We start from the raw sequence: 21,834 nt of genomic DNA, 5'->3' as shown, positions 1-21,834 counted from the left end.
GAGACAATTTTTTAATTTAGAAATATCTATTAAACAACAATTAAAAAAAAAAAAGAGACACCTGAAGGCCATCCCATGACCTCTCCTCGATTATCTCCGAATTTCCAATTCAACCCTTTTCACAAGCACCTCTCTCTCTTGGAAACAATCCCTGGTTAAATCAACCACAAAGGAAGGGAAAGAAAAAATAAAAATAAAAAAAGAAAAAAGAAAAAAGAAAACGAGAGGAAGGTTAAACGGAATAGACATTCACACTCTTCATCGTCTTCCTCCTCCTGAATCTGTTGTTAACGTTGCCACCTGGCGCATCTTTGCCGCCGCCGCCGCCGCCGTCGTCGACGACCATTTGAAATTCATTGTTTTTTTCTTCCAAACCCGGCAACCCGAGCAGATTTTCGCTTTGCCGCCAATTCAGTTCCCGCGACTCACAATTGGCGCCGACGATAGGAATAGGATAACTCTTAGCATGCGCGTTATTTCCATCTTGATAAGTTAAACTTCATTCTCTGTCGTGCTTGCTTTCTGAAGGTGAGGGACTTCTGTTTTCGATCATCTATTTCCCTCTGCCTCCCGATCGTTCATTCCGCCGTAATTTCGAAGCCTTTTTCTTAAGGATGCTGATTGTGGGTTGGGAGTTTGTTTGAATGCTAGGGTTTTTTCTGGGAGGGGTTCGAGGGGTTTTAGCTTTCAAAATGTTTATCGGCATTAACTTGTTGATCTGAATATTGCAGTGTGGAATATATTTTTAGCATTAGCTTTCTGCTTTATTTGAATTTGTCTCCCCTACCGATATCCTCGTGTTTAGAATTCGATGAAGGAATTTTCTTTCTGATTGATGAACGAATTGCTTAGTCTCGAGTCACGTCTGTACACTCACTCGGGCTTCCCGCATGCTGCACCGTCAGCTTGGATTTTGCATAACAGAAGTAACTTCAAATAGAAGCTGATTCGTACTAACCTGTGCGGTTCAATTCTATACATTTGCTTAATTCATCTTTTGTTTGAAATAATTGCTGTGGTTCACCTATAACTGTTTTCTGCTCGAAAGGCTAGTGAACAAAAGAAACTACAAGCTGGTTTGTTGAATGTATGAGGTAAGTCAAGTCATCCAATGTATTTTGAGAGTTTTAACTAGGAATCTACAATAAAGTGTGCAGGACGGTGCCTACCAAGCTTGTCTTATACTAGTTTCTTTCTTGGACATTTTCTTGAGATTCTTGTTCCCGCTTTCTGTATTGTTGCATTTCTCATTCACCACCCTTAGTTTTCTGTCTTCCTGATACGGGATATTTTTATGTTTTTTAATAATTGTCCTTTTCTATGGAAAAGCTTAATTTTTCTCGTATATTACTTTCCAATTTGATTGAGATGAGATAGTATGATGTTTATCCTTGCCATCTTGTTTGAACATGTTCTTATTTCAGGATACAAAGCTTCTTTTTCACCAGCACTAAGTTGAGGTGTTTTATTCCATGTAGAAGAATGGCCTTTTTTAGGAATCATTCAAATGAACCAGTTTCTCGTGGTGTCTTGGAAGATAAAGGCCATGGACTAGTTGACGATAGAACTCACACCTCTGCAGGAAATGCCGAGGAAGACATGAGTTCAGAAAAAGAATTTAATATGAACATAGACGCACCCTATCACAATGGAGGTCAAGTAGATGATTCCAGTAGGTTGCAAAATGAGACTGCTGCAGATGATTGTATTACTATGAGAGTGTCGAACTTACAAAATTCTGGAAAAGCGGTAGGGGGTAGAAGGTGGGGTTCAACATTTTGGAAGGACTGCCAACCTATGATTCCTGGAGGTTCTGATTCTGCACAGGAGTCTAAGAGTGAGTCTGACAATAGAATTGGAGAAGGATCAGATGATCATATATCCAATGAAAAGGATGGAGGTTCAGAATTTGATGATGATGGCCAACCAAAAGAGGTTAAAGGTCAAAGAAGGTATACTGATGTCCCCGCTGAAGATGGAATGCTATCAGATGAATATTACGATCAGGACGATGGAGATGAGCAGAGTGATTCCATGCCATACCGAGGGTTTCATAACTCGGTAAAGTCAAATAGGTCACAGTCACAGTTTGTTAATGCCAGCAACAACCACATGCGAAGAAATTCCAGAGTTGTGAATGATGAAGATGATGATTATGGAGATGACGAAAATCATAATGATGATGCTGATTATAAAGAGGACGAGGAAGAAGGTATCTTTGCCTTTAGGATTATTTTTGAACTGTTGACCATGCTTCTTTAATTTTAATTGGTTGACATTTGGTTACACTTCTACTCTCTTATCTATCAATATTTGATTTCATCATATTAGCTAAATGTTATTGCTGTGGTGTTTGCAGAAGATGACCCTGATGATGTGGACTTCGAACCTGATTATGGCATCGGAAGTGGCCGTTCAGTGAAAAAGGTTAGGTATTTGCATACATTTATGTATTGTTCAACAACTTTTTGTTTGCTGAATTTCATGATGTGGTAAAAAAGAAAAACTTTTTTCTTCCTTCCATTAACCACATTTGCATATATTTATGTTTCTTCTTTTCTTTCACTTTCTCTCTATGTTGTTTGTATTAAATTGAATAAATGTATAATGTACACGAGGCACCGCAAAGAAGTTGTGCTAAGTATGAAGCCATGTAATCTTGAAGTAAAAATAAAAAATTTAGGCTAAGCTCTAAGTGATTCTGCCGCCATCAATTGTCTATTTAGGATTTCTGCTATGTAAACAATGTCTTGACCGTTTTCCTTTTTCTTCTCTTTATTAATCAGTATTCCGTTGCTCACCCCATCATTGATACTTCTTGATGGATTTCATTTCTTGGGTTCTTTTTTCTTCATTTCCTTGACAATATTTACATTAGAGGTCTCACTACAACTTGCTATTCTCTGAAAGGGATTTTTTTCCTTCTTCCTCATTATGGTTGTATATGTGTGCGTGTGTGTAGATTTCTAGAAATGTAGTCCGTTTTCTCCAATTTTTTCGCCATGCTTCTACTGGTGGTTCTTGTACTTCCTAATTATGACCCTGACTTCATCTCTTTCTGCCCATTGGACACTAATTTTGTGTTATATTGATAGCAGGATAAAGACTGGGATGGTGAAGATTATGAGGAAGATGATGATTTGGAAATTTCTGATGATGACAGACCTAATTATGGAAAGAAAGGCAGGGGAAAGCAATGGGGTCAAGGAGGACGCAATGTAAGATCTACTAGTGAACGTAAATTGTACCAACCATCTATTCGACAAAGAAAAGGAAAATCCTCATATGAAGAGGATGAATCTTCAATGGAGGATTCAGCCAGTGATAGTGTTGAGGGTTTTAAAAGTTTAGGGAAAACTGGCACTCACCCTCGCAAGGATAGTGGTCGTTATTCTGTTACAACAGGTGCCTCTGGACGAAGAAGTGAGGTCAGAACTTCTAGTAGGTCTGTTCGAAAAGTTTCATATGTTGAAAGTGAAGAAAGTGAAGAATTTGACGAGGGAAAAAAGAAAAAGTCCCAAAAGGTGTGCCTGCATTTTTCAAATTATATAGAGGCTAGCTGGTTATTCTTGTTGCTTCTAAAATAATGTTTTGTTTACCATGTATATGGTTCTGGAATAAGATTTTTTTTTCTGTATCTTTTCCGGTCTTTTTGATACAATGTTTCTATTTCTTCAAAAAAATATAACAAGTATCGGACTATTATGGGCATAGATATCAGCTTGAGGGGAGTGTCGAAGGATATTTGTATAATCTCATGTAATTCTCTGAAAATAAATAAGAAAAACAACAGTCTTAGACTTGCAACATTCCTACGCTGGATTGCAATGAATTGTACTACTTTTGTGTAGCTTGTGATTGTTGATGTTAATTTTTTGATGTTAATATTTTGATTCTTTGTGTTTGTGATGTATTCTCATCGTTACCCACGGTCCCATTTATCTGTAGTTCATTTGTTGTTACCCCTTAGTTATCTTTTGTTACTACGGTCTGGTTTTGCCGGGGTTGGGTACTGGTTCAACCAGTTGTATGTTCGTTTAACTGGCTGTATAGGTTGCTTTGAGGCCTATTTAAAGACTCTTATCTTGCATATTTATCTTATATCTGAACAACAATAAAAGAGGCAGATTTCATACGATCTTTGAAAAGATGTTTCTTGTTTTAAAATAAGGAATCATACTTCTTTGTTATTTGGTGTATAAGTTTGATCGCTAATTCACTTTCAATATCTTTTTTATATCTGCTTTTAGGAGGAAGTTGAAGAGGAAGATGGTGATGCAATTGAAAAAGTTCTCTGGCACCAGCCGAAGGGCATTGCTGAGGTTGCTATAAGACATAACAGATCAATAAATCCCGTTCTGTCTAGTCATTCATTTGATTCTGAACCAGATTGGAATGAGGTGGAATTTTTTATAAAATGGAAAGGCCAGTCGCATTTACACTGTCAATGGAAACCATTCTCTGAACTACAATATGTATGCTTCTGAATGTCTTTTCTTTTTTGTTTTGTATTGTCTCATCTAAAGAATGTTATCTGTTTAAGTGTGATGAGTCTTTGTCTTTAGCTAACTTTTTATTCTTTCCTCTGGCATTGAACACATTTTTCTTGCAGCTTAGTGGTTTTAAGAAGGTTTTAAACTACACTAAAAAGGTCATGGAGGAAATAAGGTACAGGAAGAGTGTCTCCCGTGAGGAGGTAATTTTTGCTTGATACTGTACTAAAATTGATTAGTGCAAATTGTCACTGACATAAGAGTACTCTGAATATTCACGAAGTGCTATCAATAGAAGCATTTGAAAGTAACATGTATGATAATCCTTGAACACAAGCATACCTGCCCAATTGCAGCCGCGATAGAAGGATTTATAAGTCACGAGCTGCCTTCTAAGTTGTCTGCAGGAAAATCTTTCAATTAGGACACTTTCTGTGTTTATTTTGTTATGATAGTACATTTTAAAAGCTAATTAATCAACCCTATTATTGTAATATTTCAATGTATGCTTGATTCACACGAATGATTGGTATCACAATCTTTTTGGACAAGAAACTATTTCATTGATCGTCCAAGAGCAGTATCATAATTCTTAAAATTGGTTTTCACATTGTTTTTGTAGTGTGCATTGATGGATTGTTTATGTTCATTTTGGTATTATTGGAAACTTTCTTTCACTCAGTCACTTAGGCACTTCCTCCTTATTTTATTCTATTTTATCTATCTATTCTGTCTATTATATCTGATTAGTCTCTTTTAGGGAATTTAAAATAATTTTTCTGTATCAAAATATGGTAAAACAAAATTTGCTATAAGCGAGAAAACTTTAATGACGAATTGTTGATTCAAGGTGAAGAATTAATACATTGATGATGTGCTTCTATGTAAAACAATTCTTTTTCACCTAGTAGTTCACTACAACTTGTGATAAACTATCTCATTCATTATTTACTGGATATGTCTGTAGATCGAGGTCTATGATGTCAGTAAGGAAATGGATTTGGATCTCATCAAGCAAAATAGTCAGGTTACTTTGCTGAACTTTATCCATTATTATTTTTAGGTTTTTGCTTAAAACTTTTAGTAATCAGATTTGAATGTGGATTAATAGGTGGAGAGAATTATTGCTGACCGTATTAGCAAAGATGGTTCAGGTGATGTAGTACCGGAGTATTTGGTGAAGTGGCAAGGACTGTCTTATGCCGAAGCAACTTGGTAACTAGAATCAATATTTTTTAGTGAATTTCTGATCTTTCTCCCATTCTATAATTTATGAATGAGCTCAGAAATTTCTCATAAAAAAAAAAGAAATGCTATACGATATCATATCCTAATCATGTGAAGTTAGATGTCTTTTTCCCATGTATTAATTCCACCTCTACTTATTGCAAGTCCTTATCTGCTTATTATTGTTTGTAAAATTTGATCTTAGGGAAAAGGATGTAGATATTTCATTTGCGCAAGAAGCTATTGACGAGTACAAGGTATTTGGCTATTTTCCTTTTGCTTTCTTATTGTTGATTTAAAAATATTATTTTTGTCATTTGTATTGTACTTATTTACTGACGTCTCATGTTATAGATTGTTGATTTCATGTGATTTTCTAATTGGAATTAAATAGTTTCATTAAGAATGGTGAAGGTCCAGTGGGTCTTGCCCAAAACGGTTGTGACCCCAAAATTTAATGAAAAAAGAGGATAGAAACCCCTTTATATGAATTTCACCAAACGCTGCAACTACAATCATGTAAAAGAATGCATGCCATTTCCTAATCGTTTTCAAGCACTTTTATCCTTTAATGATTTTAAAATGACAAATAGTTTGGGGAAAAATGTTTCTTGTTAATATACACATGCGCACACACACAAGAGAAATAATAAAAGATGATATTTTTAAACAAAAAACGTTTTTGCAGTACTTCATGCCTTGGAAGGTTTAGGTAACACCAATTTACAAAAATGAGAATCGATCGTTGTTATCAATTTTTGCCCTTGCCGTAAATATTAATTATTTTGAGGTTATTAGCCAAAGCCATATACCAACATGCATAAAATGATAGGAAAAAAAGAAAATAGTGTCGTAATTTGTTTGGGACCTGTTCATTCTTCAAGCTTTAAGCAATTGCTATGGATCTTAGGAATTGGGATTGATATTTACTTATTCAAATCAGCCTTGACTGGCTTTGTGATAAATTGTTTTAAAAAAATTTGTGAGTATCCTTTCTCTCTCTCTCTCATCCGTCTAAAATGGAGCCCCCCATCCTTCATTTTTTGTTTTTGTTTTGTTTTTGGTACTTTTATAGTTTGTTAGCCTTTTTTTCTTTCTTTTTTGGCTCCTTTTGCTACGGGTGTTTTTGTTTTGTATTGCCTTAATTTATTCTTTCATTTATTCATTGGTTTCTTAATTAAAAAGAGAGACAAAATTAAGATAGACAACTTTGTATTAGTTTGTTCAATCGTTGTTCTCAATTTTTCCAATCATGTTTGTATAATTGAAGCTTGTTGGTACATTTTTTTTCCTGTTTCCATAATTCGAGCAGGCTCGTGAAGCTGCAATATCTGTGCAAGGGAAATCAGTCGATCTTCAGCGTAAAAAGACCAAAGGTCCGTGGAAACTTGATGTCATGAAATCTTATTTCTAACCAACTTTTGACAAATGGATTATATATATACATTATATACGCATATTTAGGTAAGAAACAAGATTTTATTTTATTTGTAGGACTTACAAAGCCATAGTTATGGAGGATTAGAAATTAAATTGTAGGTACTTATTTTATTGTAATATTTTTAAATGTTAAATAAACAATCAGCTTTCAGGGAGTGAAATCAGAGAAAGAAGGAAAAAAAAAAATCAATAACCTAGAGGCAATTACAATCAAATAGAGCTCAACCAAGGGAATGATAAAACTAGTGGGGGGGGGGGGGGGGGGGGGGGGTGTGTTAGAAATTGGAAATGTAAAGACTCATAGCAGAGCAATGGTCAAATGACTTGTGCGTTTCACCCTTGGTCTCAACAATCTCAGGCACAAGATTATTGCAAGCAAGTTTGGTTCTCATCTTTTTGACTGTCGGCTGGGGTTAAAGGCACTTATCAATATTTATGGAAGGATATCTCTTTTGAGCTCTCTTTTTTCTCTCACTTGGTTCTTTGTGTAGTGGGGGAGGGGAAGGAACTGTATTGTTAGGAAGATTAGTGGGTGGGAAATAGATCTCTTGCTCTGTGTTCCCTCGTCTCTATCATTCCTTTTCCTTTAAAATCATGTGGTGTTTGATTTTTTTGTCTAGTTGAGGAGCTCAGTTTCTTTTTTCGTTCGGGTTTTGTCACTCTTTGATTGATAGGGAAGCAACAAATGTTGTCTCTCTCTTGGCCGTGCTTGGAGAGGTTGTCTTTAGGCTTGGAAGAAGGGATGTTCGGGTGTGGAGTCCCAACCCTAAGGAGGGGTTTTCTTGCAACTCCTTTTTCGTAGTTTGTTGAACCCTTCTCCCTTACACGAGTCGGTTTTTTCTACTCTATGAAGTATTAAAATTTTGAAGAAAGAGAAGTTCTTTGCACGATACATTTTACATGACCAAGTTAATACTATGGATCGCCTTGCTAGAAAAATTCCCTCGTTAGTTGGCCTGTTTTGTTGTATTCTTTGTTGAAAGATGGAGGAGGACCTAGATCACATCTTCTGGAGATGTGAGTATGAGAGGTCTGTTTGGAATCTTTTCTTTTAGACATTTGGATTTTTGCTAGCTTGGCACGAGAAAACTAGTGATATGATTTGGGAGTTCCTCCTCCATCCGCCTTTTCATGAAAGGGTCGGTTCTTATGACTTGTTGGGGGTGGGCTATTTTGTGGGATTTTTGGAGTGAGCAGAATAACACAATGCTTAGAGGGATTCTAGTGATGTATGGTCCCTCATTAGATTTCATGTTCCCTTTTGGGCTTCTATTTTGAAGATCCTCTGTAATTATATTGTTGGCACTGTTTTGTATAGTTGGAGCCCATTTCTGTAATTGAGATACCTCTTGAGGGCTTGGTTTTTTGTGCGCCCTTGTATCTTTCATTTTTTTCAATGAAAGTTGTCATTATCTATATCTATCTATCTATCTATATATATATATAAATTCAGCTCTTCATGCAAATTAACTGCAGTAACTTCTCCCAGGAATGGCCCCTTAAAATCAGATTTGACTTCAGCCCCTAACCAACCAAAATATAAAAACCGGAGCATGAAAAGCTCCATTGGAAACCACAAAAATAAATGGTATATCACCCACCTTTTCTCCCACCAAAGCATTAAGCACTGGAACATACATTGCTACTTTGGAGTTCCATATGAATTTAATGAGCTTTGAAAAAAATATCATCGTTTGATTCTTACTAAATAAGTTCGGGCTTTTACTAAGAAAAGAAAAGTACATCACCTCTGTTGCTCATGTTGATTATAACACTCAGCAGATTGAATGCTTTTTTTTTTTCAAAAAAAACTTGTGCAACAGACAAAAAGCTGTAAGGTAGAGCAAGAACGTAGATTACAACTTTCGTACGCACATGAAATGATATACTTTTTGTGTAAAAGTTAATTAATTGTAGTGATAATGGAGAAGGACATTAATGGCTTAAAGTTACGTAGGTTGCAGAAATGTTTTAAAAAGCTAAAGGCGGCCTCAAGGTTTTCTCTTGAAAAGTTGAGGTGGTATGAAGTGTAAGCCTATATTTTTATTAAAAACATTATACAAATTATAAATTAACATGTCAAGTATTGCTAAACATAATAGTTATACAAAAGAATTCACAAATCGCCCCTGCCAATTTTCACTTAAACAAAAATTTTAAAAGGATACCTTTAACATCACTAAGTAGTAATAGTTCAAATTGTTTTGACTCAAACCTTTATACGAGGTGCAAACACTTTAAGCCTCAACGTATTTCATATAGGCATAAGCCTCTTATGGTCCAAAGAAGGCATAAGTCTCAAGGTTAAAAGTTAGAGCTTCACCTTGAGTGAGCCTCAGGGCATCAGTCTCAATAGCCTTTCAAAACATTGATTTGGAGTGTTGGTTAGATGCTAATTGTGTATATTCGAAATGGCACTAGTGGCCTGTCTCTGGTTGGCTTCTATTTACCTTTTTCATATAATAAATTCTTGTCTTCTTTGCATAGTCTATGTATAGTCAACATACTTTAATATTATAGCTTTTCTGATTTCTAGTGAGTTTAAGGAAACTTGATGAACAGCCTGAATGGTTGAAGGGAGGCAAGCTTCGAGATTATCAGCTTGAGGGTTTGAATTTTCTCGTTAATAGGTATTATTATTTATTTATTATTATTTAATTTCACCTCAGATTGTTCTTTCTTTTTTTCTGTTTTTTTTAATGTTCCAATTTAGTTAAATATATTAATTGAACGGTCGAAAAAATGCAAGTTGGTGACTGTTCAGTTGTATAAAAGACAGACTATACATCACGGAAAGCTCTCCAGAACCAGTTAACTTCTTTGAGTACAATGCTTTGAAAGTTATGTAATTGGTCTATCTTTTCATGGTGGTAGTTGGAGAAATGATACCAATGTAATTTTAGCTGATGAAATGGGTCTTGGGAAAACTGTTCAGTCTGTTTCCATGCTTGGCTTTCTACAGGTAGTATTAAATAACACTCTTCAGTGGTTTTATAAGTATTTTCTGATAGATTAACCTTGAGGACTAATGTAATATATATATATTTTTGACAGCATGCTCAGCAAATTTACGGTCCATTTCTTGTTGTTGTACCACTGTCCACCTTGTCAAACTGGGCCAAAGAATTTAGAAAGTGGCTGCCTGATATGAATGTTATTGTCTATGTTGGTACCCGTGCAAGCAGAGAGGCAAGTTATCCTTTCTGTAACTTTATTCAGACGGCGATGTTGGTGAAGTATTGATATAATTAAATTTACTCTAACCTATAAGTTTAAGCTTTTGGATTTAATATGGTATCCGAGCAGAAGGTCCTGTATTAAAGCTTCTGTAATGTTATTTTCTTTCCAATAAATATTGATTTTTACTTGTTGAGTCTTCTACAAATGTCCAATCTTTTGGGTTGATTGCTGATTTAAAATTGATGAAAATATCTCCACTGTATAGTTATTTACTTGAACTGAATGTATTATTTAGAAAATTGAAAACAAGTTAATGGAAGGTTCTGTGCTAAGATTTTTCCTAAGTTGATCAATCCTTGAGATTTTTTATTTATCTTATGTTTGAGTTTTTTTTTTTTTTTTTTTTTTTTTTTTTTTTTTTTTTTTTTTTTTTTTTTTTTTTTTTTCTTTCTCTCTCGACAATTTCTATTCTTGCATGCATTATTTGGTTGCAGGTTTGTCAGCAGCATGAATTTGAAAATAAAAGAACCGGGAGACCCATAAAGTTTAATGCGTTGTTGACTACGTATGAAGTAGTTCTGAAGGACCGTGCTGTTCTTTCAAAGATTAAGTGGAATTATTTGATGGTTGATGAAGCTCATAGATTAAAGAATAGTGAGGCACAGTTGTATACGACCCTTTCGGTATGCTGTTATGAATTATTGCAATTTTCTATTGTCCCCCTTGTTCAATGTATTACTGATGTGTGATTCTTGCTGGGTATTCAGGAATTTAGCACAAAAAATAAATTGCTCATTACTGGTACTCCGTTACAGAACAGTGTGGAAGAGCTATGGTATTGTTTGATTTTCTACCACTCAATATGGATAATAATCATTTTTGTGTTCAGTTCCTTTTTTTTTTCTTTTTTCCTATTTGTCTTTATATGCAATGCCTAAATTTCAAAGTTGATTCTGGCATTGAAGGCTGCCTCAATGTCGTGCAGCTAATCTTTTTCTCCTATCTTTTGGCCTCAAATGTGCTTTGGTTGGGTGATAGAAATACCATTAGAAGGAAAGTACGGATGCTATAAGGGGATATGAGTAATTAGATAGAGAGTTTTATGCTTGATGGTTATATGATAGGACCCCAAACAGAACTAGAATAGGATAAAAGATATGAACGGTGAGATCTCTCTCGAGCCCCAATTCATTCACCAAAATAATTCCTACCTTCGTCATTCCCCACCCCCTCTATTTATAACCAGCGTGCATAACAAACTCCCTATCTTATTACTCATATTCCTATCGGTTGGTTATGGTTCCTTATAGTTTCTTGTGTTATATTGGACCTTTTATTTAACTTTTTATAGAATATTGAACCTTCTATGGTTTATTTGAGTTTTGTGTGTGCGTTTATGTTTTGTATTCACGTGCATGTGATTGTGAATCTCGGATACGTTTAGTTGCTCTAACATGTTGTCTATATCTGACATTTGCACTCTTAAACTTGTGTAAGGCCTTTCATTCTTTAATTATTTCTAAAAGTTTTCAATAGGGATAAAAACATATATAAAAGAGGGAGGTATATTTAGTTATTTATTTAATTTTAAATATTGTTTCTTCTATTATATTGAGTTATTCAAAAAGATGTATATTTAGCTATAATTTTCTCCAAAACTTTCGTTGTAACACTGTTTCATTAGAAACATACAATTTGTTTGTTTTGCTTCTTAGAGATCATTATTTTACCATTTTTACCTACGATATTTTAGAATGTAAAGTTTGTAACTCAAAAAGTCTTGAAATGTGCAAAAGTGTTTTTAATGTGTTTCTACCATGTTGCTGCGGTGATTTTTCAGAAAATAACATGTTACCATGCGAATTAGTAATTTCTAGACAAATCTTAATTCATCAATAAGTTTTTATCCAAGTGACTATATTCTCACATCACGAGGAAGAACTTTTTTGCTCTTTTTTGGTTCATGAACGATGCCCTTTTCAAATTGACAAAGAAATTATTTCTTATTCTACCTTATAAAAGAATATTCTCTGCTTATTTCACATACATAAACTTAAGTATTAAATTCTTGTTTGTATTGCATTGTGATTTTTAAGAAACAAGTATATAAATAGATTTTTTTAGTATTCAGTTTTACTATGTATTCATGTAACTGCTAACTTCCTGTGTAGTATGATATCAAAGTCGGCTGGTTAATTTGCAATATTTGAAAAAATGAGCTACTGCGGTTTTTTCCTAATGCTCATTAGTATTAAATTCAGTTTCTTCTCTACGTGTTCAATTGAAAGATTGTCTATTCATTTTGTCTCACATAGGGCTCTGCTTCACTTTCTTGATCCTGATAAGTTCAAGAGTAAGGATGATTTTATTTATAATTACAAGAACCTTAGTTCGTTCGATGAGAATGAGGTAATATTCTATTCTAGGACTACCGTGGTTCACTTTGAGGATGTTGCTTCCGTCTGATCCTTAGTGATTTGGATTAATTGTAGCTTGCTAATCTTCACATGGAACTGAAGCCTCACATTCTTCGTCGTGTTATAAAGGACGTTGAGAAATCTTTGCCTCCTAAGATTGAGCGTATTCTTAGGGTAGAGATGTCTCTGCTTCAGAAACAGTAAGTAATACACACATATTGAAAGGAAACAGAAAATCAGTTCATTAATGTAATGAAATTAAAAAAAGTTGGGGTTACAATTGTAACTAATATTTTCAATTATAGATATTGATTTACAAACAATGTTTGATACTTGTTTTTCTGTTTTTAGATATTACAAGTGGATTTTAGAGCGCAACTTTCATGACTTAAACAAAGGAGTTCGTGGGAATCAGGTAGCAATCTATTTCAATTGCTTATTGGGTTCATTGTCAGCATGGCTTATTCTGTTTATGTCAGCATCAATTGTCTTCAAGTTTTCTCTCGGTTGTTATTAACATTAATTTCAATTATTATATTTGCTCTGTTTAGACTTCCAGGATTTTTTATTACCTGAAAATTATTTATATAATTTTTTTTTTCTAGGTTTCTCTTTTGAATATTGTGGTGGAGTTGAAGAAATGCTGCAATCACCCCTTTCTGTTCGAAAGTGCAGATCATGGTTATGGTGGGGACTCTGACTCAAATGATAGCAGCAAGCTGGATAGAATAATCTGGAGCAGCGGGAAGCTAGTTATACTTGATAAGTTATTAATGAGATTGCATGAAACAAAGCATCGGGTTCTGATTTTTTCACAGGTCAGGTTATAGATTTCTGAATGCCAGTCAAATTTGTGTCCACATAGCATTATTATAGATATGTCTGTTTCAAGCCATGGGAGCTGAAAATTTGGTTGATGTTTTCCGTTGTGTAGTCTAGTATGCTAACACTTTGATATACTTTTTTTTTTATTATTATTTTATTATTATTATTATTATTTTGATAAGAGATAATTTCATTGTTGATTGAAATTTACAAAAGGGATGTATTATCCATGGTGTTTACAAAAGACCTTCCCAATTTGCAATGAGGGAGGTATAACGGTAGGAAGTAGAAATATTAGACAGTTTACACTTTGATATACTTCCAGTTTCATGCATTTTTGCATTCTTATTGAGTGCTGCTGCCTGTAGCTTTAGTATCCCTTTCAAAACTTGGATATTCTAATCATTGCTTGTTTCATAGGTTTTGCCATCATCAAATGTTCTTTTATTCATTTTGAACAATGATCACCAAAAGGAAAAATTCTTATAATATTAGACCTTAGGACCGTCGTCTTCTTTTGAAAATCATGGCCTCTTATAGCATAGATTATGGGGCATTGATGTTAGCTAGGAGATCTTTGGACTGCCCAAAGAGAGAAGAATTGTTGTCCTAAATTTTGCCAACAAAAGAGGAAGTGGAAAGAAGATGAAATTGAGTCTCACTATTTTCTTTTCGCATAGAGCACCAGCATGGAAGGAGAGCCTGTTGAGGTTGCTTGGGTCAGATTTGCATATTATGCTGTACAGATTCAAATGATCTTTGAAAATATAATGACCCAAGTTATCAAAAATCCAAAGCCAACGATCTTCACTATGTTTTGGAGAGAACGTGAAGATGATATCCATGGGGATGAGTCATATTGAATTTCTCTTCAGAAAAGTTTCATCTGAAAGAAAAGACCCATCAAACGTTATAGGAATTTCAAAGGACCTTGGAGGGCTATTTATTCACGGAGGGTGGAAATCAACGATGAGAGGTCAAAAACAACCCAATGATTATTCTAAAACTTGTCATATTAAATTTGTGGTGAATGCGCTTCACTGAAGCAAGGATATTCTTGAGAATGAAGATTTGAGAAGCACCTTCTTGGTACCTCAAGGGGCAAACTTTGAATCGAGAAGAAGTGACCCAATTCTGTAGGGAGTTGAGTTGAAAATTAGTAAGAGTTTTGTCCTGGTTCAGCTAACTAAGCCCTTTTACCTCTTTATTTTCTATCCACTTCTATAGAGATAGTCTTTCTTTCGATTTGCAATAATTTCAGCCGGTACTGCAACCTTTCTCCTCCTCACAGCGAGGTTTTCTAAAGATTCCCTTGTCATCTGGCTTCAAAGAAGCTTCTTTTTATTGATTTCTCTTTTTAAACCATCATTCATGCGTCTTTCACTGCAGTTTTGCTGTACCCTATTCTATGTACAAGTACAACTTAATCGAGATTATGCCTTATTAGCTTTTCATGCAGATAAATATAGTGATTATGATGGTCTTTTGCAGATGGTAAGAATGCTCGATATTCTGGCCAACTACTTGTCATATAGAGGATTCCAATTTCAGAGGCTTGATGGAAGTACAAAGGCCGAGTTTCGGCAGCAGGCAATGGATCATTTCAATGCACCTGGTAGTGATGATTTTTGCTTCCTTCTTTCTACTCGAGCTGGTGGCTTAGGTATAAACCTTGCAACAGCAGATACAGTTATCATTTTTGATTCGGACTGGAACCCACAAAATGACTTACAGGTTGAGTTTAGAGACTGCTTTTCATTGTCTTTCTTGAATGATTTTATTTTATAAATTAACTCGTTCTCTCCTTTGTTGTAGGCGATGAGTAGAGCCCACAGAATTGGACAACAGGAAGTAGTTAATATATACAGATTTGTTACAAGCAGAAGTGTTGAGGAAGATATCTTGGAGCGAGCAAAGAAGAAAATGGTACTAATAAAAAGTTACTTGTTAAGAAGGATTCTGACACTTAGATTTGCATTCAATCTACGTGTACATCTGTTAATAAAACTTATATTTCGTTTTAGGATTTTGTTTCTGTGTGATCTCAATTTTTCTGTGCTTTGTAGGTTCTTGATCATCTGGTGATCCAAAAATTAAATGCGGAGGGTAGATTGGAGAAGAAAGAAGCCAAAAAAGGCATTGGTTTTGATAAAGTAAGAATGGTGTTACAAAACCACTGTAGTTGCTTTATTGAAAAACTTGAATTTGACTGCATGGAAGGCTTAATTATTTGGATGATGAAAGTTGTGTGGGACTCCCGTTCTTACTGGATGTCTCCCCTGGCTTTCTAAGATCTATATTCTATCTCTCTGATAAAAAAAATGTCTAACATTTCTGCCATTTTTACTTTGTAGAATGAGCTATCAGCGATCTTAAGATTTGGAGCCGAGGAACTTTTCAAGGAGGACAAGAATGCTGAAGATAGTAAGAAACGGCTTCAAAGTATGGATATTGATGAGATTCTTGAAAGAGCAGAGAAGGTTGAAGAGAAGGAAGCTGGAGGAGAGGAAGGGCATGAATTGCTGGGTGCTTTCAAGGCAAGATAATAATATTATGGTTTTGATGTTTTTTTTGGTCTTTATTTCTAGTGGTTGTTATGGTAGTGACATCTGCGTATGGATGTTGTTAGAGCAGTATGGATGGCAAGCCATAAATGTGCCTGCTGTATCATTCTGGTTATGCCGATTGTTTGTCTGATTATCTTCTTCCTTTTTTTTTTTTTTGANGGGGGGGGGGGGGGGGGGGGGGGGGTCTTGGTGGTTCCATGAATGAACAGGTTGCTAACTTTTGTAGTGCTGAAGATGATGGAAATTTCTGGAGTCGTTGGATAAAACCAGAAGCAGTGTCTCAGGCTGAAGTATGAACCTGTACAATACTGTTAATTTTAGTTTTGAACCTGAGGACCTTCCATTCTATACTTTTTGTTCCAACTAGCACTTAAAATCATTTTGCATATTTATTTCTTGATTTTTATTACAACTACCATTCATCCATCCATTTGTACTTTCGTTTATTTTAGGAAGCTCTAGTTCCTTGTGCTGCCAGGAATACAAAGAGCTATGCAGAGGCTAATCAGCATGAGAATAGTGGTAAAAGGAAGAAAGGATCTGGGCCTGTGGAGAGGGTTCAGAAACGCCGTAAAGGTGATATTTCTGCTCCCTCAGCACCAATGATTGTGGGTGCATCTGCTCAAGTGAGAAGGTGGTCTTGTGGAAATTTGTCTAAAAGAGATGCATTACGTTTTTCTCGTGTGGTAAGGTTCTGTGTTTTTTTTACCTTCCTTCTTTTTGGCGATTTGACGTGCATGATATAATTCTTTATGAAGGTACTGGATTTATAGCTTCTTCAAACTCTTTGACCATATGATTGTTTTTCCTATCTTTATTCGTGTTATGGCTTTTAGTTTGAAGTCATAGGTAAAGGTGAAATATAACCATTGAATTGAAGCTCATTGGAAGATTTGTTTCATGAAAACAGTAGAGTAAAAAAGTTAAGGCCTACTTATGGTAGGAATGAATGATACCAGAATTTTAATTAGAATGGTAAAGAATTTTTTTAAATGAGAAAAGTTTTTATTTTTTCCCAGACGTTTCCTTAGTTCTTCCAACATTTATCTTTTTTTACTATTTATTTTTATTTCTGGTAGAATGACATGTTTTCACTAAGGGGGAAAAAAGAGGAAAGAACACAGAACCACGAAAACCACCTTAGGAGGAGCCTAACTAGCCTAGGAAAATGCTCTAGTCGAGCGAAGTAAGACCTAAAGAGTAATTACAAAAATCTTTACACGGAAATCTATTAGGAGTCCACAAATTTCCCAAAGATTTTTGTAACCTCTTAAAACTTCTATTGCTCTTTTCCCCCAAACACTCCAGAAAATAGCGCAAAAGACAAGCCAACTAAAGCCTGTTATCCTTATCTCATAATGGGGCATGGGGGAGGAAACTCCTCCAACATGGATTTTGAGATTTCTTGACTAGACCAGATTAACAGTAACCCTTGAAGAAACTGCACCATGAAGTTCTTCCAATATTTTTTGAGACATGAGGAATACTGGCGTGCTACTACTGATGTTGGAGAGGAAATTTCCATCTTCCAACCCCAGCATCAGACACTCATTTGTCCTGTTGTGAAATTGCTCACATGCGACTATTCTTATTAATTTTTAATCCTTCGCTAACTACTAATTGCTGTCATCTGTTCTTTGGAATATCACTCCACTGAACTTTGACATGTTTGATCTTTGTTCAGACTGCTTGACTTTCTGTTTTAACTTAAAACCAGGTTATGAAATTTGGGAATGAGAGTCAAATTAGCTTGATAGCTGGTGAGGTTGGTGGTGCAGTTGGCGCAGCTAAGCCTGAAGAGCAAATTGAACTACTGAGGGCTTTAATTGATGGATGTCGAGATGCTGTTGAATCAGGATCAACAGATCCAAAGGTTTGTTTAGAATTATATAAAACATGAATTCCTGTTCTGGTTGCTGAAGATGAATAACAATTTGGGAAACAAGCGGATCTTTCTGGTTTATAAAAGTTTAAAATAATTTCTCTAGGGACCTTTGTTAGATTTCTTTGGTGTTCTAGTGAAAGCTAATGAGCTTCTCAACCGAGTTGAAGAACTTCAGCTTCTAGCAAAACGAATTAGCCGCTATGAAGATCCTATCAAACAATTTCGTGCCTTGATGCACCTGAAACCTTCAAATTGGTCAAAAGGTTGTGGCTGGAATCAAAGTAAGTATTCAGTAGTCCTCCTTTCCCTGCCCTCCTTCCATTTATATTATTTCTGCTAATACTTATATTTCTTTATTCTAAGTTGATGATGCGAGATTACTTTTGGGAATACACTACCATGGTTTTGGTAATTGGGAAAAGATCAGGTTGGATGAAAAACTCGGTCTCATGAAAAAGATTGCTCCAGTGGAACTTCAACATCATGAGACATTTCTGCCACGTGCTCCAAATTTGAGAGATCGTGGTAATGCTCTTCTTGAGATGGTAAGTCATCAGTTTTGCAACCTCTAGTGTTGACATTGGATTATTTCAATGATGAACTCCCATTTAACTTGATTTAAGTGCCAAACGGATGCTTAATTTTATAATTGATTGGTTTTCATATCGAGGCCAATAAATAAACTTGCAAAGCTAGTCTACCAGTTTCTGAACCGTTTGGCCTACTTAGACCTTGCAGTTTGGATTTTATTCATTTTCATGCTCTATAAACATGGTGTGAATAAATCAGTAAGGCTTGCTTCAACAGGGCATTCCTCTGAAACCTTTGATGTGAATGGAATGGGAGGATTTCCAGAGACTCTTCCTCAAATTTTGATAGTTTTTTTAATTTAATTTTGTTTCATGGTCTGTATCTTTATTGGGACAAAAGTATACAGCTTTAATAGGTGGTCATCCTAAATTTCTAACTGGAGAACTTTATTGTAATTCACCTTTTGGCGTCTAGAGAGTTTTTTTTTTTCATCTCTCTCCATTTTACTATCAATGGAATTGTTCCTACCCAACTTGGAGCTGCATTTTCAGTTCTTAAAAATACTGTCTTGCTTTGTTAAAAAGTTTGTTTCAGGCCATGCAATTCATATTTTCTTAGGACGTGCTAAATGAGCACAGTGGAGTCTTAACTTGGTACATCTTTTGGCCATTACTTTATTTGGATAGCGCACACCCCCCCCCNTCCCCCAAAGCTTATCTTAAAAGGCTTACGAAGAAGATAAAATTTATCTATGGTGTTGCAGGGATTGCACTTATTAAGACTAAAAACAGAATTGATAATTAAGTTGTGAATTTTGTATTAGAATTTACAGCTTTGCTTTTTTGTGTCCTTAGTTTCTGGTGCAAGTTCAGTCTCTCTGTAGTTTGAGTGTTGTTTTTTTGTGTTTTTTATTTTTTATTTATGGGTTAATTTCCTCTCCAGACATTTCATTACTCACGGATGACGATTTCATAAATTTTTTTTACCAGGAACTTGCTGCACTCGGTAAAAATCTGAATTCTAAAGCTGGTCGCAAGACTGCAAAGAAGGATAGGGAAAACATTCCAAAAGTTTCGACATCACATGGCTTGGATAGAAAGGGGAAACAAGATTCTCCCAAGGTTAATGCTAAATTGAGGGACAGAAATTCTAAACCACAGAGAGTCGAGAACCTCGTGAAGGAGGAGGGTGAAATGTCTGACAACGAAGAAGTATATGAGCATTTCAAGGAAGTTAAATGGATGGAATGGTGTGAAGATGTCATGGCGGATGAAATTAAAACTCTGGAACGGCTTCAAAGGTTACAAACAACTAGTGCCAAACTCCCAAAGGAAAAGGTCCCTGTTATTTTGGTTCCGAATTCTGAACCCATCTGTTTTATGGAATAATATTTTGAATTTCTATTTTCCTTTTCGTTCAGGTCCTTTCGAAAATTCGCAATTACTTGCAGCTTCTTGGACGAAGGATAGATCAAGTTGTTCTAGATCATGAGGAGGAACCATATAAACAAGATAGTATGTGCTCTGAGTATAATTATGTTGTCATATGTTTACGTGATATTCCTCTCTTCTATATGCTCTTGTCACTTGTTTTCTTAACCGGCCATAATGTTCTGTTTGAACTAGTTAGCAAAGCAACGAAATATAAGTTGTCGATATTAATTGTGCAGGGATGACAACGCGATTATGGAATTACGTCTCCACCTTTTCAAATTTATCTGGGGAGCGACTTCATCAGATTTATTCAAAACTCAAGCAGGAAAGAGAAGTGGGAGTGGCTCCATCCTACATCAACGGTACTGGATCTTCTCTTATGGGCAGGGATGGGGACTCCTCTCATTTTGGAGCCTTGCCGCGTCATTTCCCGAGGCTACGGGGTAACAAAAATTATACTTCCTTCCAAATATCTGAACCAGTTCAGAAGGGGGTTGAAACCGAGATATACGAAGCATGGAAACGACGAAGAAGTGGGGATGGTGATAATCAATACCAAGTTCCTTGTCCACCTGATAGACCTGTGAGCAATGACGGTCGGATAATGGATCCAAATTCATTGGGGATTCTTGGGGCAGCACCAACTGAGAACAGGAGGTTTGCTAACGAGCGGCCATACAGGATCCGTCAAACTAGTTTTCCTGTGAGACAAGATTGAGATGGGGAGGCCAAGTGAGCCTCTTTTGCAGTGTGTGTTAGGGAGGCTGATCTGAGAGAAGGATTTCAGCTCTGACTTGGTCCCCTTCACCACCGCAGCGGTATATAGTTCTCTGGTTCTTTTTCCACCGTGGGAATAAATAGCTGCAGACCTCTATTAGTGTTATGTGGCTGACCCTAGAACGTTAATCTGCCAAAAAAAAAAAAAAAAAACATAAAAATGGGATTTTTGATGCTGACCCCATTGATTGCCGAGTAAAGTTGAAAAGGTTCTACATTATATTCAAGGCTAGATGCATCTATGCGAGTTGAGTTCGAGTAATTTCTTCGTATATAGCAAAAATTCAGAAGAAAGAGATCTACTTCTAGCTCGTTTGGCGCACAAGTTCACGAGGGTAGTTCCTATACATGCTATGTTCACCCAGAAATGTACATTATCAGTTATTTCGGAAAATTTATCAATTTTTTTTTTTTCATTTTGGCTACAGTAGTGCAATTTGTTTCCTCATTTGTCCATAAGAAATGTAGTTCATTGAGACTCTTCCAATGTCCCCCCAAAGTAACCATTGGATTCCCTCCCTTTAAATCTCTTGTTTAGAAACATTGACATGTTCAACAGATATTGCCATTTGTTAAATGGAAAAGCATGCAAATGAGATGCCTTTTGTTTTGTCCCTGAACCCTGCCGGATTCCCTCTGGTTGGATCATATCAGTTGCAGAAAGGCATAGCAGCCAAATCGAGTAACAATTAGCAGGTGGTTACTCTTTGTGACGAGGAAACATAAATGAATCAAATCATAGCTTGAATCTAACGAGTTCTTTGTAGTTTGTTCTTCGCAACCTTTTTTAGAAACTATTTTTTAAGCTACAATTCTATGATTGTCAAAAGATGATTGGCTTTTGTGTATCGGTCTAAATTTATTTCTAGTAGAAATTATCCGTTTTAAGTAAAGGTTTTCACACCCTTATAAAAAATGTTCGTTCTTCAATCGATTTAAGAAATATCTTTATTATTTTAAAAGTTGTAATATTAGTTGAGTTTTTATGAACTTTTTAAAACTTACTCTTAAAGGAATTTTTTTTTCAGAATGGTAGATGATTTAGAATGACGTGACAAT

At 35.6% G+C, this 21,834-nt stretch overlaps 1 protein-coding gene across 3 annotated transcripts; it reads left to right on the top strand.

Annotated features, from left to right (window-relative positions):
* The first annotated feature begins 126 nt into the window (after positions 1 to 126).
* Positions 127 to 21,391, top strand: LOC111483593 (protein CHROMATIN REMODELING 5-like). 3 transcript variants are annotated; one of them, XM_023129789.1, is made up of 31 exons: positions 127 to 528; positions 1,479 to 2,212; positions 2,360 to 2,427; positions 3,099 to 3,524; positions 4,251 to 4,475; positions 4,613 to 4,696; positions 5,461 to 5,520; positions 5,605 to 5,708; positions 5,926 to 5,977; positions 7,033 to 7,096; positions 9,697 to 9,790; positions 10,035 to 10,122; positions 10,215 to 10,349; positions 10,835 to 11,023; positions 11,108 to 11,175; positions 12,656 to 12,749; positions 12,833 to 12,957; positions 13,109 to 13,172; positions 13,363 to 13,575; positions 15,074 to 15,316; positions 15,398 to 15,508; positions 15,649 to 15,735; positions 15,937 to 16,119; positions 16,359 to 16,439; positions 16,602 to 16,835; positions 17,867 to 18,022; positions 18,138 to 18,315; positions 18,398 to 18,579; positions 19,555 to 19,902; positions 19,986 to 20,079; positions 20,235 to 21,391. In XM_023129789.1, the coding sequence occupies exons 2-31, from the start codon at positions 1,483 to 1,485 to the stop codon at positions 20,714 to 20,716; spliced, it is 5,262 nt and encodes a 1,753-aa protein (XP_022985557.1). In that variant the 5' UTR covers positions 127 to 528; positions 1,479 to 1,482; the 3' UTR covers positions 20,717 to 21,391. The 3 variants fall into 3 exon arrangements, with proteins under 3 accessions (XP_022985557.1, XP_022985556.1, XP_022985555.1); XM_023129788.1 differs by having other exon boundaries at positions 1,425 to 2,212; XM_023129787.1 differs by having other exon boundaries at positions 127 to 1,094.
* Positions 21,392 to 21,834: the final 443 nt, after the last annotated feature.

The sequence above is a fragment of the Cucurbita maxima genome, unplaced genomic scaffold, assembly GCF_002738345.1.
Source record: "Cucurbita maxima cultivar Rimu unplaced genomic scaffold, Cmax_1.0 Cma_Scf00009, whole genome shotgun sequence".
Lineage (NCBI taxonomy): Eukaryota > Viridiplantae > Streptophyta > Magnoliopsida > Cucurbitales > Cucurbitaceae > Cucurbita > Cucurbita maxima.
This window is presented reverse-complemented; position numbering and strand designations above follow the sequence as displayed.